Source organism: Centroberyx affinis, unplaced genomic scaffold (genome assembly GCF_046629955.1).
Source record: "Centroberyx affinis isolate AG114_WGS23_722 - 3 ecotype Tasmania unplaced genomic scaffold, CSIRO-AGI_Caff_v1 ptg005756l_1, whole genome shotgun sequence".
NCBI classification, from domain to species: Eukaryota; Metazoa; Chordata; class Actinopteri; order Beryciformes; family Berycidae; genus Centroberyx; species Centroberyx affinis.
Window position 1 is genome coordinate 20,869 of NW_027282914.1, and position 25,001 is coordinate 45,869.

The window sequence follows — 25,001 nt, forward strand, 5'->3', positions numbered from 1 at the left end:
GCTGCTGAGCATATTCTGCTAATCTGCGCACAGGCCAATGTGACAGTAGAATGATTAATGTGCCATTATTTTGTATGCCTCCCCTCCACTGCCTTGCTCTGGCCACTGGGTTTTGACGGCTCCTCTGGTGGAGCGTGTGTTGAGTTTCTCATGCCTTGTCTGACAACACCACTATGATAGGCTCACCTGACCTGGTGGCTTTCACTAAAGAGGATGAGTACGGGGAGACGAGTCCTGACCCCTGGGCTCTCCCTGAGGAGTTCTCCGTCCCTCTCTACCCGCTGGCTGACTCCAACCCCTGGGCCAAAACCTCTTACGCCAAGTTCCCCAAAGACTTCATCCTCATCTCTGAGTTTTCGGAGCAGGTGGGCCCTCAGCCTCTCCTCACCATCCCAGATGACCCCAAAGTCTGCGGCACCTTTGACCTCAACTACTTCTCCCTGCGCATCATGTCGGTGGATTACCAGGCCTCGTTTGTGGGCCACCCGCCCGGCAGCGGTTACCCGCGGCTCAGCTTCGTGGAGGACTCCAGGGTGGTGCTGGGCGACTCGAAGGAGGGGGCGTTCGCCTACGTCCATCACCTGACGCTTTACGACCTGGAGGCGAGGGGCTTCGTGCGACCGTTCTGCATGGCGTATGTTTCGGCGGACGAGAGGAAAATCATGCTGCAGTTCCAGGAGCTGTCCCTCCGCTTCTCCCAGGCCTCCGAGTGCCTGAAGACCGGGAACAGGCGAGCCTTTGCCAAGGAGCTGCAGAGGAAGCTGCGGGACCTGGAGTAAGGCCTGCATCTCTATTGAAACCTTGAATACAGCTTACTAACCACTGGCTATTAGTCTCGACCACTATCCCACAAGTCATAATGTCTTCTGCTGTAGTTTTTCAGTGTTTCTTCTGTAGTGGCACTCAGTTGCTCTGCTTACGGCTAGATTCCCAATAGGAACAATTCCCTGTATTAACAAATCTGCATCAGTAACTCATTATTTAAATGGATCTGTCTTCCTTCTCTAATCTGTCTTCTTCGCCCATCAGGTACACTCGCTCTGTGCTGCAGAAGGAGGAGGGCCTGCAGAGAGAGGCAGGGCCGCAGGGCATCTACTCTGCCCATGTGGTGGAGAAAGCCAACGAGCTCGCGAACGTGGAAAAGAGCATCTACGAACACAGAGACCTGCTGCGACAGATCAGCTCCTACCCTCGCCGCCCGCGGCGGGACCCCCACGCCGTCACCTGCCCGAAGTGTATGACGGAGTGTCTGAGCGAGTGCGAAGAGCTGTTGGACAAATACGCGACACTCGCCAACACCTTGAATTACACTGAAAAGCGGCAGAACAGGGAGGAAGGAGAGGGTGGTGAGGAAGGAGGCGAAGAGGAAGACGAGGAGGAGGAGGAGGGTGTTAAACGCAGGCCGTCCTACACCCCCCAGCTGATCAAAGCGAAGTCTGCCAAGTGTTTCGACAAGCGCCTGAAGACGCTCCAGGAGTTGTGCGACGAGACTTTCTACGAGGCCACTGTGGAACTGCTGAAGGAGACGGAGAGGAGTTTCCGGGGGGACCTGTGTTACCTGCACACGCGCCGCCTGGACAGGGCGCTCCGCAGGAAACAGCAGGTTACCAACTTCCTGTTTGAGGAAGACCCGGGGGACGAGGATGAGGAAGAAGGGGGAACGCTAAGACCATTCTGTGCTGTGAACCACGCTGTAGACAACAATACACTCACACGCCCGCCTCCGATAGTGCTGTGTCCTGAACCTCTGGAGCTGGACGCCCTGGAGCCTCTGGAGCCTTTGGACCCAGCCTCCGAGACCAGCCACACCCAGGAGAGCGAACTAGGGCTCGGGGAAAGCCACCTGGATTCGTCCCCCTCAGACCAGACCCTGGAGACCCAGGAGAGCTCCGAGGAGACCAAAGGCAGCTTCAGCAGTGAGAAGAGTGGGGAGGGGCAGGCAGAGGGCGAACAGAGTCTAGCTAGTATAAAGTCAGAACCACCTGATCCGGATCCCGACTTGACCCCTGACCCCGACCATAACACTGACCCAGAGAGGGAGAGCAGCAGTGAAGACATAGAGACCACAGCTGGTGAAGATGAGGCTGACGGGGGAGACCAGACTCCCGTGTCTCTGCTGGAAGGGGTCTCAGAGCTGGAGGCCAGCAGGGAGGATGAGTGTGAGGAACCGGGGGAGAGCAGGTGTGAGGGTCTAACCGAGGAGGTTTGTGAGACGGACCCTGAGTTGTTAGTTCAGATAGACACTGCGTGCTGTATGGCCCAGGAGGGCTTTCTTTACGACGCCTCTGTCCCAGACTCGGTGCCTAGTCTGGGCCACAGCTCCCATCCTCAACCCCCTCACTCCCTGGTGGTCAACCAGGAGCCCCAGGCCTTACTGCCGCTGCAGGGGGACTACGCTGTGGGTTCCCCCCGCTCAGAGAGCCCTGCAGCTGGGCTGGAGCTGCCCGTGGGGAGCCTTGGAGACGCAGTTTCCCGATGCTCAGTGGAGGACGGGTCAGACTGCACCATGAGCGCCTCTACGGGGTCCGACCGGGCCGCCTCGCCTCTCGGCTACAGAGGGGTGGTGACCCTGCGTCAGAGGAAGAAGGCTGGACAGGGAGCCTTGAAGTTCGTGCGACAGTACCCCTTCGCTTTGCAAGCTCTGTGGTGCCTGCTGAGCGGGAGGACCCTGGTGGTGCTCGGGGCCGATGAGGGGAGGGTCCGCCGGCTGGTCGCCGCTCTGGCCCTCTTCGTGCCTGGGCCTGGGAGGTGCGGAGAGAGGGTTCAAGCTTGGCTGTCCTGTCCCTTCACCCTCACTGACCTGCAGAGGTGGAAACTCATTGGATTGCAAAGGTATGGATGGAGTGGAGGAGTTCCACTTTGCATTAACATTTACATTTAACTGGCACTCTTATACAAAGCAGCTTTCAGTAAGGGCATGCAGGGGACATTACAGTTAGACTAAATGAGGCAGTTGATGTTTTTGACCTGTATTGAGCATGATGTTTATAGAACTTCAATATACAGTATCTCTATCAGTGTGAAAGTTTGAATTTCAGAACTGTGCAGCGCTGCATTTTGTTTTCAGCCTGGTGATGACGGCAAAGTTTTATCACACCTTGCTCTGTTATTATTCATCTGGTCTGACTCAGTCCTTAACAGCTAAGCCCTACCTGATGGTGACTCATACAATTACCATCTATTCAACCCCCATCCTCAAATATGTCCTTTCTTTTCTCTTTTTTTCCTATGTCTTTTTTCTTCTAAAAGGAGAGTGGGCAGTCAGTTCCTCAAAGTAGAAGTCACTGCTTCCTTATTTCAAGTTTTATTTTCTTAATCGAGATAGTAGGAGGGCTGAGAGTCTGAGCGAGGCAGGAGGAGGGGTTCTGGTTTTAACAGCTGCTAAGCCATTTCTGGGTACATTAACCACTGTTTCTGTCAAGTCTTATTTGCCAAGTTAAGGAAATACATTACTGCTCAGTATTCACAGAAAGCTCAGTACCCTTTTTAATGTAAAACTGAGCTGCTTGACAAATCTATACATTTATATTTCAGCCATTTAGTTGCTGTAGCGTGGGTCTAAGCCACAGCGCCCAGACAGTAGATGTAAAATATTCCTGTCTCTCTAGAAAAGTATAATAGATAGAAGATAAATCTCTCATCTCCTGCTCCTCCCCTGCAGAATGGCGTCCCCCGTGGGCTCCAGCATGCTTTACTCGCTGTCCCGCTACAGCCGCTACATCTCCATCCTGGACGCCGACCAGAAGACCCTGCGCTGCCCCCCCTACCGCGGCCAGCTCCTCGCCAACGTGGCCGACCACCGCACCTACATCCGCCGCGGCTCCACCTACTTCCTGCACGTCCAGAGCACGCTCAGTAGCCTGGCCGCCAAGGCGTTCCTGTTCACCTTCACCCACCACCTCCACCTGCCGGTCAGCTGCAGGGAGGGGCCGGAGGGCGTGGAGGCCAGGCGCCGCAGCTTCCTGCAGGAGCAGCTGGGGCTGGGGGAGGAGGACAGCCAGATTCTGCTCTACCTCAGCCAGCTCATCACTCAGCAGTACCTACAGCCTGCTACCGGGGGCAGCACCGCAGCACCTTGTTTCAGTTTTAACTACACCACCAGCGTTTTATACAAGATCTAATGTTATACTGAGAGGAAGACTGGGCTGCAACTGGGCCCCAGATTCCCCCAAAAGCATTTTAGCAGAGGTCGTCTTTGTCCATCTCTTAACACTAAGATCTTAACACTAAGATCATTTTAGTTTCAGGGCAAACTCAGCACTGGTTATTGTTTTATCTATGTAATCTCTCTCTCTGCCTTGCTCTCTCTCTCTCTGGTCTTGCTCTCTCGCTCTCTCTTCTCTACGCAGGGAAAGGGAGACAGAGTGAGCAGTGAATGTCAGTGAGTGGTTTACTTGCGTGTGTTTGATCCAGAGCATGGTTCAGACTCACAAACACAGACCCAGAGCCTCATCGGGCCAGGTCTCCTTTGAGTCATTTGTGTGCTTTTCACTTCCATGGAAATAATGTTACTCGCACTACTGACTCCTTTTAGGTTTTGTTGTCCAAATGTTTTTCCCCCTCACATTTCATCCTACTGAACTCAAGCCAACATGGCTGGCTGGCTGTGTGTGTTAAGGGTTAGTCTGACCTCAGCCAGCTTGAATCACGGCCCTATTTAAACATCCACCAATCATTGACCAATTTGTCAACTATGATATAATCCGAAGCAGATATAATCGTGTTTTCAGGATTGCTGTAATGGACCCATGTATGCTGACATTATCTGCCTGCTGAGAACAGAGCTTTCTCTGAATCTGTCCATGAAATCTTATTACAAGCAGAAGAGGGTTTTTCATGTAGGCTTGTTACTGCTGGTCTTGTGACAGGCATCTCTCTCTAAAAACTACAAGCCACCACAATAACATTCAAAGGCCAAAACCTTTCTGAGGACTATCCATTTTTTTGGTTTCTCTATTTCACTCACCTGCACTTTCAGTTTTCCCTTTCATCCATTCCTTTTCTCCCATTCTCTCATTTTGCCATGTGAACGAATTGTAACACATTCCTGCAGTAATGGATGAATGTCAGTTTCATTCTAAATAGAGACATGGCGTTGGATTTGAACTGAGTAGTTTGGACTTCTGAGAGAATAGAGTATATACATTCCCAGAGTCTGCTTCAGGTTGTGGTGATGATGCATGAGAAAGTGTGTTTGCTGCGCGGATTAGTCCCAGCCAGCTCCATGTGATATTGCATGTCCAGAGAAATAACGCCATCACACACGTTACACACGTACGGGCCAGTGGCTGCCAAAAACTGTCAATATTAACTGCTGGCGAGCGTTGTCACGGATATACTCACACAGGCGACTTTTTAAAGCTTCTTAACCTAAATGTATTGAATTTCACTGTTGTCTTAAAGTTGTGTGAGAGTGTTGTGGCGTCAGCATGAGACTGTCTTGTGCCAGGGTGAATCACCGTAATGTAAATGATATTTCTGTTTCGTTGTATTCTGATGAACTGACTCAAGTGAGATGATGAACGGTTTGCTGAAATATTACTGCGATAGCACTGTTTTGTTAGTATAGTTTCGTTGTTGGACAAATCGGATTTTCTGTGCCATCGTAGTGAACCAGTTTCTTAGTTTGACACCTGACTGAAGCCTGTTGGTCAATGGCTGTCTTTGATTTTGTTCTGAACGGCCCTCGGTTACCGTGAAAGTATAGTGTGAATGGATACTTGCTCCATATTCATTGCTTTAGGATCAAATTTGGATCATGTGCGTTATGCTGAACCCCTTCAGATTTTTTGTCTGTAGGCGAGCAGAAGAATCTTTACTTTTGAAGTTCAGGCAGCGAAACAGCATTAAAGAGGCATCTTTAATAGTTAATTTATCCCGTTTTCCTGTGAAGAAATTACTTTTGCTGAGATATTACTGTTTCCAGGCATTGGTCTGAGCCAGGCCCATGTTGATGATAAAACTGTAATTCTACATCTAAGATGGAAACTGTACTTCTGCATGGTCAGAAGTTTGGAGGTCAAAAGTCAAATGTGGGATAACAGCTACTCTCCTTTCTACTGCGAACAAGGCCAGTTCTAGTTTGAAGAAATATTTGTGTGTCACTGTACTGAATTGCCACAGGAAAATACTTTTCAATTATTAACAGCACCGTGTTACGTTTTTAATCCCATCATTCCACCCAATGTATTGCTCCAATTTATTATTCACAGACATTCCCTTAGAATGCAATTTGGGCTTCTTTTGCTACATTTGATGTCTTAACTTTTTATTGTTTTTGTTTTTTTGCGTTAGAATTGCCACACAATTCCACTCAGATATTGTCACACGAATTGTCTCTCTAATGCAAAAAAAGGTGAATGTAATCTGAATAAGCCATACCACAGTGTGCTTAACATGTGTTCCTACTCAGTGTCCTTATGTTGCCATATCATGTTTGTCTGTGTACCTTTTGTATCTCATCAGCCTTGGGGGGGGGGGGGACACACCGTTGGGATCTCCAGTGTTTTTAAACCACGTCGTGAATGTCTGGATGCTTTTATGTTCTATTGATGATATTCGTTTATCCCATTAAATTATTTGAATCCATTTAGTTGTTTTGTGTTGCTGCCTGGTTAACACAGGAGTTAGGTGACGGTATCCATCATGTCGATTATACTGAATCTCACTGTGAGATACTGTAAGAAAAGGCCAATGCAACCTACAGATCATTATTAAAGATCAAATACTCTAATAGACTTGTGTGTGTGAGTGACTTGCTTCAGCGGTGGTGTGCGTGTATGTGGAGCGTTTGAGGTGTCATGAATAATAAACACCAGGCTGCAGGAACTCCAGCCCATTAAAACGTCTAATTATCTGCTAGGAGCGGCGGAAGAAAAGGTGGAGGACTGAAGGAAAAAAAATTGCATTTTTGTCATAGAACAGGAGCAGCAGTTAATCATGTAAAAACACTGCTGCAATAATACTATTCTGTTCAGTAGCGACAGCAACATTGTTCTGCAGGAACAGTTTTCCCAAGCAGCATGTTCTGTTCCCCGAGCATGAGGAGCTGTTCACTGTGAGTGGGCAGCTCTCTGTGTGTGTGTGTGTGTGACTAATTCATGATGTGCAATAACAAATCTAGTGTAGACAGGCATATTGTTCCAATTCAGCCTTTCATAAGAAAAATGTAAATTAATTGAATACATGTGCACTATTATGGGACGGGGCCATGCAGCGGAGCATGTTGTGTCTCTGTGGGTCGGCAGCTTCTCTCTGCCGGCCTATGTGTGTGTATGTGTGAATACTTCTGAGTAGCAGGAGATTTAGCGCCGATTGTCACATCAGCTGGCCTGAGCGTCTCTCACGGTCCTATTTTTACCACATTTGCACAGTGACAGTGTAAGTTTTGGTAAAGAGTAAAGATAAGGTGCAGTGTTTGTGTCAAAAATGTCCTCACTGAGATAAGAAGCCAAATGTCATAAGTCAGAGGATATCTGTATTTTTGTCTGACCAGTGAAATGGAACAGGGTAAATGCAGTACCCTGTTCCATTTCACTGGTCAGACAAAAATACTCTTTTGCCTCCTGTCCTGTGTATTATGGCTACAGTTGTTTTGGCTACACAGCAATAGCATTGTCTCAAACTGTCTCTAAATGTTCTTGGGTCCCACAGGTCTTTGATCTCGTCTTAGCTGGGTTATAACTTAATTATTATAATTGTGGAGCCAAATGGCCCCACAAGAATCAAAATCCTGGGAAGGTGGTCACATGGAAGAATTGTTTCCTGGAGTTTATTAAGAAAATACTACTTTCTTAGTATGAAGGTTTTGGGAATGAATGGACTGGCCTTACAAGGGTAACAGCACAACAATGTGTGTGTGTGTATTTTATTGCTTTGCTGTGGGTAAATCTCTGCGCTTTGTAAAGCATGAATTCCAAGAAGATGGCTGCTGCTGAGATTTTCTTCTTTGCGGGCATGAAGCCATGGGTCAGACTGACATGGGTAGATATTTTAGTCAAATGTTTAAAACCTACTTATAATTCTAAACAGGCCTTCATGACATGGAACCGAACATCTAGTCATGTAAAATTGTGTGTATAACATTTTTTTGGACGATGATCTCAGAGGTCAAAATAAGAAATAGACACATAAATGAAGCAACCTTTGAAATGATCTTGAGACCTCTGACATCATCATAAATAGATAGTAGAGTATCTCTTACTGCTTCAGCTTTCCAGTGATTTATACTACTTCCAGAAAATCAATTATTTAGATTTCACCTCTGCTACCAAGACACTGCTACAAGGCAAACCACAGGCTTGATTAAAATGGAGGTAAGGAAATATTTTAGCCTTGTTGCTCACAGTTCAAGGAAGATCAAGACCAAAGTCTGGACTGGGCCTTTAACTTTCCTCGAAATACAAAAAGTACGAGAGCAAGTAAATCACAAGTATTTTATTTAAAGTTGTATAGTACAAGTACAAGGAGCAGGAAAAGTTTTCAGTTTTAAAGCAATGACATGTTAAACGACAATCCTTCCCTCTAGCCCTTCCCCTCCCATCCCTCTTTAAATGAAATGAACTACAGTAGCACTTATAATGACCTTCACAGTGTACACTAAACAGCTGGAATGGCAGGCCTGATCCACAAACGACTTCTAACTTCTCCCACTGGACCCTTAGTTCCTAATTTGAGTTTTTGGAGGTGAGGGCATTAGTCAGATATAAAATACACAAACACAAGAAAAAAAAAAAACCTGACCGATTAATACAATAAGGCCCCCTTTTAATGCATCCTTCTTTCCTCCCTTGTCGCAGATTTCATATGAACGACTTGCAAAGAAAAGAGAAAAGGAGCAAATGTTCACCTGTCAACTCATGCAACATCTGAAATCAGCTGAGAGCGGGGAAAAATTAAGGACACATTTTGAATATTAAAAAGGCTAGGAATCAACATAAAATTGAGGATCTTAATATATAATGAACTCCAACTCTGAGAGGTTGGCCAAATATCGGCCCCTATAGGGGCAGTTGGGGATAATGGTGAAGACGTCTACGGGTTGTTTCTGATCCAGGTCACTGTAATAAACACAATCTTGCTCCGGGGTAGTGGGAGCAGACGGGTGGAGGTCGGATGAGCCCTGATGTCCCATGGAAAATAGCCCTGATGTCCACAAACCACTCAGCCGGAGCATCCTCTGCATCCGCAGTGGGTGCACTCAATGATCCTTCCCTGTGGAGAAGTAAGGATGGGTTTAGACCACAGGGGCACACAGTGGGGTGTACAGGCTGCCTATTTCATGTCTTTATCAGCCTCGTCCTCTAGCTTGGAAAATCTGAAGGCCAAATAATATCGATTGTCATTCTGGCTGAAGCAATGGCTCCCAGCATTTACGGCTGCGTTTTATTTGATGGTCGTTATCGTGGTAGCTCTGCTCTGCTCTCCTCATGCTGGCTGACTTCATTGTTGACATACAGGTTTCAAACAGAGTATAACAGCTGGCCATTCCATATGACTGTTTACACACAATTTGGTGTTGGCTAATCTGCTAAACCATCCGCGATGTTGCCATGTGGTTGGGTAACTGGATAACTGTGTCAGTTTACGCAACACAAACTATTGTTCCTGTATATATCCTGTTTTCTTGAAATGTGTAGAATTTAACAAGGAAAAACAAACCCTTGCTAATTACCTTTTCACTCTCGGCTTATTTTTTGATGCTTGGAGTTGAGCGCACCATATTTTAAAATTCTTAAAATATGCAAATGGTCTAGTTTACATTTCCCCAAAAAAACTTTGCAATGCATGCTATATCCAATTAAGAGTTTTTAACATTTATTTTCACTTATTTTTGTCATTTTAAAATACAAACTTTATGGTGTCAAACCTAGATTGAAATTAACTGCTGTCCCGGCTAACAAAGATGCCCTAAATAAAAAGACATGAATGTGACAATAAAGTTTGTAAGGCGATGTGTTTTTGAGGCATTATATCCTGGCAGAGACATTTCTTAATGTGCGTCAGGTGATTGACAGGAAGCAGAACGTGACGTAATCACAAAGGATGTGAGCGATTGGTGAAAAGTTTTGTCTACATCTTGTGACACACACGCCCTCCAGCCTCGCTCATCCAATCAAAGAGCCTGAAATATTCTCTGGTCAAATGCGAGGCCTCTGAATGCACACACTGATATGAAAGCACTTAACTTGGGTACAATGAAATAATGATAAAACACAGAATTAAGGCTTAATGTTTACTGTGATGGATTATCTAGCTCAGACAAATTTAAAGTCTGTGGAAGTTGTTTTTCATACTGCAAAAAAAATGAATGGCAACAAATGGCTTCTCCTGAAGGGACAAAAAAGAGCTCTGATATCTCCAGCTACACTGACTGTGAAGACACCAGCAGGAACAATGTAAAGGAGAGGGGCAACCTGGTCGATTGGCTTGAGAATGAGCTGTAGGCTGTAAATACAGGCCAGCTGTAAATAACAGTAATGTCAGTTAGGAACACTGAAAGTCGGTGAAACTTACGACTTCCAGCTTGCTCTTGGGGACTCTGCAGATGCAGTTGGTTCCAAAGTTGGTGTCTCGTGTCTGGATGCAGCGCAGGCAGCACAGGTTCTCATAGCCCTGCTTCTTCCACTTGGCAATCAGGTTCTTGTCTGCATAGCCTTCCTTTATACAGTACTCATACAGCTCTGCGAGGACACACAGGAGGACAACACTGGGTTAGATGGACAGAGAATGGATATGGATCAGTTTCCTAGAATGATGTCTGGTGAATGAGAAGTTACATCATACACGTATAGTTAAATATAGTTAAACAGATACACAAAGGGAGGTGGCAAGAACACTGGTCAAATATAGTCTCAAATCAAGTCTTACGCATGGTGGAATGGATTCACAAAGTGTCAAATTCTCAAGGAGTTGTTACTTATATAATCCACAACCAATGGATATGAGGGAAAGTCAACGCGGAAGGAATCTATCTTGCTTGAAGAAATTATAATAAAGCGTCTGTGTTGTTTCTTTTATATTTTAGTAGTATAGTGGAGAAATGCAAGGGGTCGCAGTTCGCACACAGGCCTACCTCTGCTGATGGCCTTTCTTTTGTAGAAGAGGTCGAAGATGTAGCGGCTCCGCTGGTGATGCAGCCTGAAAATCGGCCACAGGGATTCAACCTTTCGCTTCCCCTCGTGAGGCTCTGTTTCAGCTGCAACACAACAAGATGGAGACGGTTTAGCTTTGGGAAACAGAAATGAAAACCTGTTGGACAATTAAAGCTTCTCCGGGCTTTTACAGCGGCTCGCTTAGGTGTAAAATAATGACCCTCGGCTTCGGTTTGATGTTCCTCTGTCGAACAACCATGCTTCAACAAAACAACTACACTGGAACCTACGTAATAACACCAAGGACAAGACAATATTCAAATAACATTGGGTAGGCATCCGTTAATAAATACAGAAAACCCTGAGCACATTATCGCCAGCCGTGACGACCCGCAGCCTGTTGTTAGCGGAGCGGAGTCTTCTCACGGCTTACCTTCTCTCATTTTCTGGTCCAGCTCGTCCAAAGTGGGCTCAATGAGCTCCCAGCCGTCTGGAGGCGGCTTTCTACTTCTCTTCACTTTCGGCATTGCTCTAACTTGTACAAAATACAACAAAAGATCCTGGTGTTTGTGTATTGATTTCGCGAACCCGTTTCAGGCCCTTCTATTTGACGTCACGCGGGGTCCTTTTTCCCCTTATCGTCTCTCGACTGACGTCGTCGTCCCAAATAAACATATGTGTATTCGATTTATTTGCTTTGAATAAATTTCGAATCGTCTCTTAGATTAATATATGTTATAAAAGAAATACAAATATTTATAAATATGTACACAGGGAATTATAATATTGTTATTCTGAGATGAAATCGAAATAGGTGTCTTGCTATCGTTCTTGGCATATTGCATCACTTTAGCAAACCAGCAAATTGCCTTTAGATAAACAACATGATTTATGTCTCTTTTATTTTGCTATTCGTGTAATATGGTACAAATTCGCGTTTTTATTGAAAACTGAACATTATTTGGCACAAAGTAGCTAAGAATTAATCAAAAAGACTTTCATATTTCCCTATTTCTGAAATTTGTTGACAGGCAATTGACTGAACTACTCAGAGTATTGTGCTGTCATGATCACAACTGAGTGTGTTTAGCCAGCTGTCAGTAAGGCTGCCACCTTAACATTTATGTTTTCGATCAGTATCACCTTGTTGAGGAGTTTATAATAAAGGCTTCGCTTGTCAAAATGCCCAAAGGAGGTAAGGACGTCCGCCTCACGACATGTCACAGTGTGTGTTGACATTAGCACTGTTGTTAGCCTAATGTTATCCGGCTAACGTAAGTAAACCCACCCACAGAGGAGAGGTGGCATGCCTCTTCAGGCTACATGTCACTGCTTTATATGGTGTTGAAACATTAGACAGTTAAGTCGTTCAGAAACGAACCAGCTTCTTTTGACTGTGTGTGTGTGTGTGTGTGTGTGCTGTTACTGGAGCTTACTGTCCAATGTGTACTGATGTCCATGTGATCTGTCATGTATCATACTGGCCATCATTGCAGGTAAGAAAGGTGGTCACAAGGGCCGTATGCGGACCTACACGAGCCCCGAGGAGATAGACGCCCAGATGAAGGCAGAGAAGGAGAGAAAAAGGGTTGGTTGACAGTATACTGTTGCTCACAGGTGTTGTCAGTAATCATTACACCTGTGATATTGCATGTTGTCTCTGTTGGACTGGGCGATAATTCGATATTATCGTTTATAGTCTTTTCGGTGGAATCGTATCATGATGATAGGGTGATTGTGGGATATCGTGACACAATTCTAACAAGCACATCTTATTTAACAACTGACAAAATGAGGTATGAAACATTTAAGGAATATAATTTGAAAATATCGATTTTGTTTGACATCACACCTAGCATTACCATTCACCAATAATACACTGATTATTTAACATGTGATTTTGCACGTTAGCCACATTGTGATATACATCAATATCGGAAAAACAATACTTATGATTATCGTGATATTGATTTCAACCGTATCGCCCAGCCCTATCACTGCATGTTTTGTAGTTGATGTGATTTTGTTTACTTGTTTACATAACTTTTGCTTGTTTGTTGTCTGGCCTGCTTGGCTGTCGTTTGCTTGTATGTGGAGCAGCAAGAGCAAGAGCAAGAGGAGGTGGGGGGTGCAGCGCAGAACGATGTGGCAGAGGAGAAGCTACCAGGCTCAGGATCTGATGACAGTGATGATGAAGGCTCCCAGGTATCGTCTCACTCTCTCCGTTGCCCCCTCTCCCTCTTATCTCACACACACACACACACACACACACACACACACACACACACACACACACCTCTGAGACACTGAAATGAGCAGCTTGTTACAGTCAAAGCACTGACTGTATACTCTATCCGCTGTCATGCTGTCTGTGCAGAAGAGGAGAGGTGTGGAGGGCTTGATAGAGATCGAGAACCCCAACAGAGTGGCTCAGAAATCCAAGAAGGTGGCCCAGATTGAGCTGGATGAGCCCAAGCAGTTATCAAGGAGAGAGAGGTGTGAATGGCACTTTCATATCGAAACACACACACACACACAAATACACACAAACCCCAGGAAATTACCCTTTTCTGTTGCTGTGTCTAGTTGTAAAGTCACTCAGACAAGCTTGTTTTTGTATTTTATGCCCATGATGTTTCAGTGACACATTAAATTCCTGTAATCCTAATCATAGATGCATTACATTGACTTCTTCCCCCTGTTCCTCTCCCACCCTGACACACACCGCTGCACAGGGAGGAGATTGAGAAGCAGAAAGCCAAGGAGCGCTACATGAAGATGCACTTGGCGGGGAAAACGGACCAGGCCAAAGCAGACCTCGCTCGCCTTGCCATCGTCAAGAAACAGAGAGAGGAGGCAGCGAAAAAGAAAGAGGAAGAGAAGAAAGGTGAGTACATTCGACAAGGTGATTATTGTACAGTGATGAGTGCATTAAAACAGGGGGGCGGTAATTATTGAGTGCCTTAGAGCGTTAATCTGGGATTAGTTTTGCATTTCAGAGAGCGAGATCAGTAAAGTGGAACCTCGTCGGCAGTCAGTGCTTCTGTTCCGAGAGCCCAGACAGATACCAGTCAGAGTCTCCATGCTGCTGTAATGCATGTATACAGTGATTGAAGCTGATTATTATTATTATCTATTTTCTTGTGTTCTTTTCTTACAGCAAAAGAAGCAGCGGCGGCAGCAGCTAAAGGCATAAACTCCCTCTCCCTGAAATGATGAAGAGTTTATTTATCAGAAGCATTTTCACACATTCATGGACTGGCGCAATACATATATATATTTGACTATTTTTAAAAGGAAAAGCTATGAAGAGTGTTTCACATTTACAGTACGATATGACCATTTGGGAAATGGTTGAGGAGAGACTCATTGAAAGGGGCTGTGTATATTTTGGCATGGGATATTGGCCTTGTTGCTACTCCAAGGAAGTAAAGGCTACAATTGAGAATACACCAGTCTTCGCTTACACTTGGAATGACCCCTTCTAACCTATAACCTTGTACATGATATTGATACACGGTATATTCATCATGGTGTAATTCCAACTTTGCTAATTGAGCTTTGCCACTGTTTTTTTGTTGGGATCTTACATTGTATATAACTGAGTCATGAAAATATTTCAGATTAATATTATGAAACCAGTAAAACGTGTCTGTTCATGTGTTCATTTGGTTTATTTCCCAGTGAGTAAGCTATTGCAACAGGTGTAGGCTTGGAGGCTTTCCCAACCTTGGGTTAAAGACTCAAGTCCACTGACATAAAAATGTGATGAAACAGTATCACAGATTACTTTTACACTTCTCAGAATCCAATGTGACAACCATGGTGCTTTTATCTAGTTATTTACCAGCTCTCGGGGGCAACATTAATTGTATTCCCCCGAAGAATAAAGCTGTTTTTAATACTCTGTGTGACTTATAAACTTTTAGAACCTCTGTCACACGGTAAACATGGGTTGCTTTGGCAAAAAAGGGTGGGAAGCCCTGGTTTAGAGACTTCTCATCTGTGACAGGGACATGTTGTATAGAAGAAGATTAGGGCCAGATGTGATGAAAAATGTATTTGAGTTCTGAGTTTAAAGGCAGAATTCTGAGATTAAAGTCAGAATTCATTTTTTTTCACGTGGCCCTAACCCTCTTCCATACATGTTGCTTCCCAAAAAATGAGCTACCTGTGTTTACCATTATGAAGGGTGTATAACATTGTCTATGTGGGGTCAACCAGCTTAGTTTCTAGAGTTCACAGCAGTATTAACAGACCACCTTAAAGTATCTGCTTTTCACAGCTTGACAGCCACAATGCACAATGTACATTGCTTGTGAAAATAGGTAAATGTTTAAGGTTACACAGATCAGGAAAGCACTTTGTCTTACTTCTGGTTTGAAAACAGGGTTTAGTTTCAGTTTTTACCCTAACTCATGGTTTCATGGACATGGGTTAAGCTTGGCCATAGACTAAAAACAAGTTTCAATGGAGAGCTTAAATGAAAAAGAACATTTGTTTCGGCTTAGTCCATGCTGAATCTGAATTTCAAAGCTTGTTTCCAATTGCTCACAAGAAAGGACCCTGTCTGCTACTTTTCCAAGGTTGCCAGAGGACGACATTGCTACTTCACCCCTTGATCAACAGCAATGTCATATTCTGTTTCTACCCATGCCTCTGCTAGTTCACTCTTGTATGCACTTCCTGTGTTCACATGCTGCTCTACTAAAAACATCCTCTGCCGTTAACGATGCAGCTTGATAGGTACGCCAACTGGGCAGAATACTGTAAACAGGCAGGGAGGTTTTATTGCAGTAATAGGATGGATAACCCGTAGCTGTCCAGGAAGAAGTGGTGCTGAACAGTTGGCTCCGTCTTTACCTCCAGGCGGGATCTGAATTCACTTTGCACTTTGAAGAAACAGGTTATTACAGTGCGTTGTTGAATGCTCAACTCTGATTGGCCATCTAATCATATCACTCCGCAGTCAACTCAATTTCTAATCAAATTAACAAGCGACACCTTGTGCTAAAAGGCGTTGCTCACTGCAGACGAACACTCGACAAACATGGAAGATTTTTCTAGAAGGCCTATCACTTTTGATTTATTCTGAGAGCACGAAACTTTTGATTGCTGGTTAGAAGCTGAACGGCAATTTTACCACATTTGTTTGTGTTGCTATGGTTCTGCTACACGTGTTAGATACAGACCTTTCTATGGTACTGTATAGTCCTGCGGAACCTTTTGGCAGAAGCTTGTAAATTACTTAGCTTGTAATAAAATATTTAAATCAATATTTCGTGATGAATGTCTGGTAATAGTCGTGTAATATGCGGGATAATGCACAGGGAGCACAGAAAAGAACACAAAATAAATCCCGACAGGGTGAATAAAGCCTCCGACCCACAGCAGTGAGTATTTGGGGAGGGGAGACATTGCTGAACGACATTAAAGTGGGAGGGGTGACGCGCACACATCACGCCTCCCTGTGGCCGGATTGGCTGGAAGTTTGGCGGACTTTATCCTGAGTAGAGAGGCTGCTTTTGTTCAAGCCTCATGGTTCAAGTCCTATCGGTTTCATTGCTGACAGCGACAGCAGCATTGGTACAGCTCATTCTCATTCACTGGTGAGTTACTTTTACTTTTACCACGTACATCATCGGTGTCCTAATTTACACAGGACGGCACACAAGACATGTTCTTAACACACTGCTAAAGCTAAAGTGGAACTGAAGTTAATGTTTTTGTTCATTGCTAGAAATAAACAAAATAATAACTAACCCCGTATAGTTTGCTATTCTCCGCTTCAGTGTCTTATTTTGACAACATTTTGTCGATTTGTGGCTTCTGCCTGCAGCACTACTTTCGTCAATCAGATAGTAACTTCACGTGTAACTGTAAGCTAGTCGTGCGGTTTACCCGCGGACAAAGTTTAGCGGGAAATTTTGACAGCTCACCTCACTCAAGGCTTATAAAATGTGTCATCTTTGCATTGTGTGTCTGTTTTCTGCCTTGCTGCAATGTTTCTGTCAGTCGACCAGTGCAGGTAATAAAAGTCATGTGTTCAGCTGGACGCTTAGCTCGGTTAGCTGTCCAGCAGCAGCTGACAGATGCATAACTGGCCTGCAGGAGTTGACCTACTTTTTTATTGACCCTCACATTAGCTAACTGTGGAGATTTGGTTCTTGAGTTATTGGCTAACTCGTTGTTAATCATCTGTGAACAATATGATCGTCAAGTTTAGGCAGTGCTTCAGATGAAGATTTGGCCAAATTTGATCTTTGCTGATTGAGCAATTGTAAACTTTGTGATTTTGTGAACCCATCATCTGAGTTACCTGATAACAGCAGTGTTTATGCAATTCATTTTGTTATCAGACCAGGTAGGGAGACATCGTTGTTCAAAGTTTAACCGACTGCACATGTGGTCATCTCTCGCCATGGCTGCAATGTCGCAATCCTGCTGACAGCTGAGGTGCTTTTACATGTCTGCTGGGGCATTTGACTGTAATGGATCTGTATGCTGGGTGTCAGTTTGGAAAAGCAATGCTCATATATATATATATATATATATATATATATATATACTTAAGAATACATGGTCATGAGAATAATCGTTCCTTTGTGATTTAGTGAATGCAACATTTCAATTAAAATTATTGTATGAGCATATAACTGTGATTCATTTACAGTTGGAGATTGTTTTGTGTGTTTTTTTTGTGTGTATTTCTTATCCTATCCCTGATTAGAAGATGCCTAAGAATGATCTTCTCTTTTCTGTGAGCAGAGAGAAACGATCATGTCTTTGACCAACGGCCACAGTGTGAGCAAAGAGACGTGGGACTCCCACAACAAGATGATGTTGGAACCTCTGGCCATCAACGACTCAGAGGTTTGTGTTCTGGATATCATGTTTATGTCCATCAGGCATTATGGATTTTAAAACTAGAAGATCTATCTCTAAATGCTGCATCTACTGTCCTTTACACAGCAGTGCATGCTGGACATCCTTCATTACAGATCATATGAACACTTGGGACAAAACTGGGAGATATTATTTGGCCTCATTTTATGTTTTTTCATGATGCAAAGTCCAAAATAATGTACTTTAAGAAGTTGAAAAAGATGAAGCAATTACCTCTCATGCACTTATTTCAAACAAACATGAATATGTCCACGCTCAAAGGACTGTGGACATATTCATATACATATAGAGCTTGTGTGACAAATTGTTACATGCCTATTAATAATGCAATATCTGTGTATATTTCAGGTGTTCTCCATCATCAAAAAAGAGAAGCACAGGCAGACATACGGTCTGGAGCTGATCGCCTCTGAGAACTTCACCAGCAGAGCAGTTCTGGAGGCTCTGGGCTCCTGCATGAACAACAAGTACTCTGAGGGATATCCTGGCCAGAGGTATACACACACACACAGAATCCTGTTTATTTTTCAAGTTTAATATAGTGGGGAATTTTGAAAAATACAGTATGATGTGTGTGTGCTCAGGTACTACGGTGGTACAGAGCATGTGGATGAGCTGGAGAGACTTTGTCAGAAGAGGGCCCTGGAGGCCTACGGTCTGGACTCAGAGAAATGGGGTGTCAACGTGCAGCCATACTCAGGTATGAGATACTGGTTTGACATCCAGGTATAACACAAACAAACAAAAACAAAAAAATCACCAGAAGAAAACTTACAACAGTACAACTTATAACGTGGTTGCTGACATTGGTATTGTTGTCACCAATATGATGGTTTTCATCATCATCACTATCATGGCCCTCCTACAGGCCTCCCTAAAGAAATGCAATATCAGATTCTCTGCTAGCCAGATTGTTCAGCTAAATGTCTTGAACTGACTGGTGCACATCGGTTATATTTGCAGGTTATTCACACATACTGCATACTATTTAGAAGGCATGAGTAGGATAGCTTAGAACATTTTTTTGTCATATTAGCCATGAAATGCCAGAAACACGAATCATCTTTGTAACGCACTACTTTAGATGTTGATGCAGATGTTTGTTTTATGGAGTCAGATTTGTTGCATGGTTTTGTAGGTAAAATACATACAGGCTTTGAGGCATTTGATAATGTGAATATCCCATGATGCACATTCTGTGTAAATGCTCTTGCACTTGACTGTAAATCTGTAAACTGCAACAATAACACACTTTCCCTTTTCTAGGGTAAATAATAAAGTTGATCTTATCTTATTGTGATTTACTCCCTCCCTGATTTATAGCTCATAAACTTTACTCACAAGACTATTTGAGTTTGTTGACGTTTGCTCCTTATTCACACCAGTGAGTGTCATGTAAGGCAGAGCTGTAACAATGTGGGGTGGGGTGTGTGAAATCCTAACCTCAAATGCCTTCTTTAACAGGCTCCAATACTTCTTATACTTCCTCACTTGTGTATCTTTTCTTCTGTCCTCTTCACTTTTTCCATTTCCCCTCATCATCTTGCCCCTATTGTCACTTCTCCCTCATTCTCCTCTCTGACTTGTCACACTTATTTATGCTCCTCCTTCAGGTTCCCCTGCTAACTTTGCGGTCTATACAGCCATTGTTGAGCCCCATGGCAGGATCATGGGACTGGACCTTCCTGACGGAGGTCACCTGACCCACGGCTTCATGACTGAGAAGAAGAAAATCTCAGCCACATCCATCTTCTTTGAGTCCATGCCTTATAAGGTACACTGTACCAACACACACTGATGTAGGAATCTAGTATAAACTCTCAGGAAGTTTGTGACAAGCTTTCACAAAGACAGACAGAAGAAGAAAAACTGAAATTACTTATCAAGGCACGTACTGTAGGCACACTGTGTAGGTAGTAATAATAACAGATGATTTGAGAGAATAGATACAATAGAAACATGGTGATCACGTTAGGAGGACAGAGAGAGATACTCCTTGATTTGACAAATTATCTTCTAGAGGAGTGAGGTCATCTTTGACAGGATTGTTTCAGATATTACTTTACAACACTGTTGCTGTGACTTTTACAACACCCTGTTATCTACGCTAAGTCTCTCAACACTCAGTTCTGGAGTACAACAGTGGGTCAAAGTGGGACATTGCTGGGTATTCCCTACTCTATCCATGTACTGATGGTTACATGATATAGTGTGACCCTCTGACATGTTGGGGTTTTCCCAGGTCACATACATGAATTCATGAAATTTGAGCAATAATAATAGTAATAATAATATAATTCTTATTGTGTCTCATGACATGCATGTTTGAGATGGTTAGCCAAATCTTCCATGTAACTTAGCTAAAATGTAACAATTTATACCATTCGGGACAACTATGGAGTTTGAAGCCGGGGCTTTCCCTACTGTGTTTTTTTCCGAAGACAACCTGTAATATTTCAGCATTCCCCCTGGCTGTACTAACTACAGTGAGCTGTACTTTTGCATTGGGATTTTGTTTGGGATCCTAAAAATTGGGGCAGTACTGTGTGCACTTCATTTGGAATCAATGGACCTCATTTATCATCATCACCTACAACACAAGAATGGTAAAATATATAAAATTGGGAAATGTATTCAAAAGTGGTTTAAATATAAGAAACAATACGATTTTAAAAAGTGGGCAAAATCCAAAACATTACATACAAAGCTAAAGAGTGTGTTTTTAAGAAGTGATTTTACAGAGTTGCTCAGGCAGGGCATTTCACAGTCTAGGGGGCCCGATGGCAAAGTGCAATCCTGTAAAACATAATGATTATTATTATTGTTATATTTATGTTCTGTGTATCTAATGCAACCATTTCAGTATCTTATGCCCTGGTTTGTTGTTTCTAGGTCAATCAAGAAACTGGCTACATTGACTATGACAGACTGCAGGAGAACGCGCGCCTGTTCCACCCCAGACTCATCATCGCAGGTACTTTGCATGTGCACACACACACACACACGCACACATATACATACACACTGCCACTACTACTACTATCCTTTCCTCAGTTCTTCTCTTCTCTTGGAAGTCTGACACACTTTAAGTGGATCAATGAATTTGTTGTTTGAGGTTAGGATTCCATTTGGGGCTTCACTGAACTGAGCCTTGTTATGTTTGTCATTCTCCTCCCTCCTCTCTCCATTTGTCAGCAATATGCGACACAAAAAAGGCAGGAAAATGCTTCCCATTAGAAATGAACAGGGCCTCGTTTCCCAATAACGATCGCTCTTAGAAGTAAAGAAAAGTGTTTTTAAGTGTGATCCTACGAAGGTTCGTTCATTACCTACTTGCATTTCTCAAAGCAGCACTTACAGCGGGAGCGCGCCCATGTTAGTTAAGTGGTTCTGACATTGTGACGTCGGTATGAAAGGTGGTGAAGTGGTTGTTGACTTGGTTTCATAATAACAGATTAATCAAAGTTATGTGATATTGTGCAAATACATCAAAAAGGCTACTGAACAAAAATGAAATACAAAACAATTATATATGCTTAGAATCGCAACAGCAAAATGATTTAAACTGTTATCTCATAATTAATGCAATAGGCATACAGTATGTTCGGTGGTTTAATGTTAATGTATGATTTTTGTCTTTTCTTTTGCTCAAGGTACTTGCGCTTGAGCAAAAATTGATAACCAGCCTCAGATTTAGGAGTGATGATTCTTATCACAGCTTTTGCTCTCTGATCAAGACGGCTGTCAGTTTTAATGACACACTGTTCAGGTGTTGGCACAACATTGCTGTGCGGGTGATTGCATAACAACAGATGCACAATAGCCTACATGACGGGTTTTACTGCACGTAAACAAGTTATTGAATATTTCCTTGGAAAATCAAATGTTCTCCTCCCTGTCCCTTCTTCAAAACTCACCACTCCAGTTGCAGCAATCACCGACTCCACCCATTTTGTGTTTTGTTTCCTCTTTCACGGTTCCCTCAGCACCCCAAGATGACAGTAAATAATATAAAAACAGACTAATAAACCTTAAACTAAAGTTGCAGCAAGTCCTGCAGGTTTCTTTCCTTCTCAAGACGCACTTAGCTTTCTAGGACTGGTCAGAGGGAGTCATCTACGATCACTTTTAAGAGCGTCTTAAGTTAAGATGCTTTTCAAAAACACCTTACAAACTAAAGACACTTGTAAGATGGATACTACGATCATTTTAGCCTTAAGATGCTTTTGGGAAACGAGGCCCTCAACTGTTTGTCAAAAACACCCTTAAAATCTTATAATCACTTCCTCTTCTTCTGTTTCTTCTCCAGGCACCAGCTGTCACTCCCGCAATCTTGACTACGCCCGTATGAGGCGGATCGCTGATGAGAACGGCGCATTTCTAATGGCCGACATGGCTCACATCAGTGGGCTGGTGGCCGCCGGAGTCGTGCCCTCGCCCTTCGAGTACTGTGACATTGTTTCCACGACGACACACAAGACGCTGCGAGGCTGCCGTGCCGGGGTCATCTTCTATAGGAAAGGTACAGATAGAAGAGAGTGCTTCTGACCCTTTGACGAATGCAATACAAACCACTTGCCAAATTGGTTTCAAAGCTATAGTAATTCTGAGTGACTTTGTCCCCTTTTTCTTTTTTTCCCCCAATTCACTGGGTTTCCACTTGACTCTGCTTCTTTCTTTCTCTTTCTCTCTCTTCCCGTCTTTCTCTCCTCCAGGAGTGCGGAGTGTGGACGCCAAGGGGAAGGAGACTCTGTACAACCTGGAATCTCTTATCAACCAGGCTGTTTTCCCCGGGCTGCAGGGCGGGCCACACAACCACGCTATTGCAGGTGCCCATCTCCCCACAATATTTTTCTCCCTCTGACTTTACTCTGTCAGTTACTTTGGTTCCCCATCTTCACAGCCACGCAATTGTGCCAGAATTTTGTTGTTTGTTGGATCATGTTTTTCACTTTCTGTGTGTCCTCAGGTGTGGCTGTAGCCCTGAAGCAAGCCATGACACCAGAGTTCAAGGCCTACCAGATGCAGGTGCTGGTTAACTGCAAAGCTATGGCCAACGCCCTCATCAGCCATGGCTACAACATTGTCACTGGTAGGAGACACAGTACCACTCCACAAATACTTACTTGACATCCATCGTCAATGTCCTTGCCTTGAAAAATGTCAACCAATCATTTAATTTGCATACATGTTACCCTAAAACTTGCAGGAAAAATTTAAAGACTGTTTTTTATTTGTACTGACAGTGTGGTTGGAAGAGAGGTTGTGACGGCTTCTGATATCTGAGAGCAATTTATGACTTAGTGCTATGCAAATCATCATTATCCTTTCTCCTACAGGTGGCTCTGACAACCACCTGATCCTGCTGGACCTGCGAAGCAAAGGAACCGATGGAGGACGGGCTGAGAAGGTTCTGGAAGCCTGTGCCATCGCCTGCAATAAGAACACCTGTCCAGGTAATATGTGTGTGTGTGTGTGTGTGTGTCAGCGCTGACATGCTGTGGTGTATGCATACGGATTTGGCTTTTAGTGTGTATATTCTTGTGGCAAATGCGTCTATCCCTTATGTTCCTCTGAGTATAACTGTACATTTATATATATATATGTCTGTTTTCCAAAGAGAGTTCTTCCTACTAATTTATAACGTTTGTGTCTGCAGGTGATAAGAGCGCTCTGCGCCCCAGCGGTCTGAGGTTCGGCTCCCCGGCTCTGACCTCCAGAGGCCTGGTGGAGGACGACTTCAGGAAGGTGGCAGAGTTCATACACAGAGGTAACCTTTAACCTTTGTAGGGAAACTCCCCTTGCTGTTTTCTAATGTTTTTCCATGCCAGCACTGTATTCTATTGACAAACTGACTATATGTTTATCAATAATAAACAGTCAGTTTTTTTATAAACTACTGTGAGTTTTGTTTGTCTTTTGCTTGTATACATAATCCACATCTGAAAGCCCGTCCTGCACTCCTTTCTCCTCCAGGTATTGAGTTGACAGTGGAGATCCAGAGAAGCCTGGATCCTAAAGCCACTCTGAAGGAGTTCAAGGAGGCTCTGGCCCAGGGAGAGAAGTTCCAGCAGCGGCTGGCTGAGGTCAAGGCTGAGGTGGAGGCCTTCGCTGGACGATTCCCCATGCCTGGCCTACCTGAGCTGTAGAGGGCAGCAGTTCACATATTGATGGTTGTTGGAATGACAATTATGGCAGACGGCTGCTTTTGAACACTTTTATGCCATTTTGGTCATGCTTGTTGGCTGTATGTGCGATTGTATTTGTTATTTGTTTGTGCGCACCTGTGAAATCTACTGTCACTGCTCAAATCAAGGCACTTCTTGACTTCACAGCATTCTTGGAAAGATACAAGGGTTATATTTTGGAACAGATTTGTCTTTATGGAAACAGAGGTGTATTTGTTTTTCCAGTGGAACTGTTCTTCACTGTGGGTCTTACATTAAGTTTAAGCTTTAACTCTGACTGAATTCTCCATGCCTTTTTTATGAAAATTATAATTCCAAAACACACTGTCATGTAAGTTTTCTAGTTGCCTGTTTACTGCCTTATGTATCTCTGTTCTCACTGAATATGAACAAATGCCAATGAACTGAACTGTAGAAGATTTCCCTGTTGAAGATAAATAAAAGTGAATGTACTGGCAATGCAATGAGTACCCTTTTGATTTTTTATTGATGTGATAAAATCACAAGTATTTTATTTTGTTTCTCAGACATAATTGTAGCTCCCCTAAATGAGGCCTACAACTGAAGAAGCATTTTTAGTTGTACACTTAAAATTACTGTAAGTTACATTACAATACCAACTGATTACATCTATCTACTATAAAACCTCTTTGGGTTACATGCAAAAAGTTAAAGGATCAGAAATTCACAAAACACCCACTAGGCGTGTTAATGGATCAGGAAATGTCGATTACAATCATAAAACACATTGTATAAAAACGATTCAGTTATGCATGCAAATCATTTGTCCAGAATTCATCAGTACAATAACGTA

At 43.6% G+C, this 25,001-nt stretch overlaps 4 protein-coding genes across 4 annotated transcripts; 3 read left to right on the forward strand and 1 right to left on the reverse strand.

Moving 5' to 3' along the window:
- Nucleotides 1-39: 39 nt before the first annotated feature.
- smcr8a (Smith-Magenis syndrome chromosome region, candidate 8a) lies at nt 40-4,183 on the forward strand. The gene is made up of 3 exons (XM_071547270.1): nt 40-775; nt 1,030-2,832; nt 3,662-4,183. Exons 1-3 carry the CDS (start codon nt 174-176, stop codon nt 4,119-4,121), a joined length of 2,865 nt encoding a protein of 954 aa, XP_071403371.1. The 5' UTR covers nt 40-173; the 3' UTR covers nt 4,122-4,183.
- Nucleotides 4,184-8,421: 4,238 nt separating this feature from the next.
- On the reverse strand, nt 8,422-11,716 carry bud31 (BUD31 homolog). The gene is made up of 4 exons (XM_071547268.1): nt 11,527-11,716; nt 11,075-11,197; nt 10,516-10,682; nt 8,422-9,213 (listed from the first exon to the last, which is right to left on the reverse strand). Exons 1-4 carry the CDS (start codon nt 11,618-11,620, stop codon nt 9,163-9,165), a joined length of 435 nt encoding a protein of 144 aa, XP_071403369.1. The 5' UTR covers nt 11,621-11,716; the 3' UTR covers nt 8,422-9,162.
- Nucleotides 11,717-12,162: 446 nt separating this feature from the next.
- Nucleotides 12,163-14,762, forward strand: pdap1b (pdgfa associated protein 1b). The gene is made up of 6 exons (XM_071547269.1): nt 12,163-12,288; nt 12,590-12,681; nt 13,194-13,298; nt 13,471-13,589; nt 13,829-13,980; nt 14,254-14,762. The coding sequence occupies exons 1-6, from the start codon at nt 12,276-12,278 to the stop codon at nt 14,307-14,309; spliced, it is 537 nt and encodes a 178-aa protein (XP_071403370.1). The 5' UTR covers nt 12,163-12,275; the 3' UTR covers nt 14,310-14,762.
- Nucleotides 14,763-16,435: 1,673 nt separating this feature from the next.
- Nucleotides 16,436-24,638, forward strand: shmt1 (serine hydroxymethyltransferase 1 (soluble)). Its single transcript, XM_071547265.1, has 12 exons — nt 16,436-16,702; nt 17,862-17,966; nt 18,348-18,493; nt 18,584-18,699; nt 19,613-19,773; nt 20,892-20,973; nt 22,309-22,521; nt 22,715-22,828; nt 22,969-23,091; nt 23,339-23,455; nt 23,659-23,769; nt 23,976-24,638. Exons 2-12 carry the CDS (start codon nt 17,874-17,876, stop codon nt 24,146-24,148), a joined length of 1,449 nt encoding a protein of 482 aa, XP_071403366.1. The 5' UTR covers nt 16,436-16,702; nt 17,862-17,873; the 3' UTR covers nt 24,149-24,638.
- The last annotated feature ends 363 nt before the right edge of the window (nt 24,639-25,001 follow it).

Bases quoted from the DNA above. Each gene is read 5' to 3' on its own strand.
- bud31 (XM_071547268.1), bottom strand. From the start codon at position 11,620: ATGCCGAAAGTGAAGAGAAGTAGAAAGCCGCCTCCAGACGGCTGGGAG. The intron at 10,683-11,074 runs GTAGGCCTGTGT...GTGTCCTCGCAG, and splicing joins AAGAAAGGCCATCAGCAGAG to AGCTGTATGAGTACTGTATA. The intron at 9,214-10,515 runs GTAAGTTTCACC...ACTTCTCCACAG, and splicing joins CCAAGAGCAAGCTGGAAGTC to GGAAGGATCATTGAGTGCAC.
- shmt1 (XM_071547265.1), top strand. From the start codon at position 17,874: ATGTCTTTGACCAACGGCCACAGTGTGAGCAAAGAGACGTGGGACTCC. The intron at 18,494-18,583 runs GTATACACACAC...GTGTGTGCTCAG, and splicing joins GAGGGATATCCTGGCCAGAG to GTACTACGGTGGTACAGAGC. The intron at 23,092-23,338 runs GTAGGAGACACA...TTTCTCCTACAG, and splicing joins TGGCTACAACATTGTCACTG to GTGGCTCTGACAACCACCTG.
- smcr8a (XM_071547270.1), top strand. From the start codon at position 174: ATGATAGGCTCACCTGACCTGGTGGCTTTCACTAAAGAGGATGAGTAC. The intron at 776-1,029 runs GTAAGGCCTGCA...TTCGCCCATCAG, and splicing joins AGGAAGCTGCGGGACCTGGA to GTACACTCGCTCTGTGCTGC. The intron at 2,833-3,661 runs GTATGGATGGAG...CCTCCCCTGCAG, and splicing joins AAACTCATTGGATTGCAAAG to AATGGCGTCCCCCGTGGGCT.
- pdap1b (XM_071547269.1), top strand. The intron at 12,682-13,193 runs GTTGGTTGACAG...TATGTGGAGCAG, and splicing joins CAGAGAAGGAGAGAAAAAGG to CAAGAGCAAGAGCAAGAGGA. The intron at 13,981-14,253 runs GTGAGTACATTC...CTTTTCTTACAG, and splicing joins GAAAGAGGAAGAGAAGAAAG to CAAAAGAAGCAGCGGCGGCA.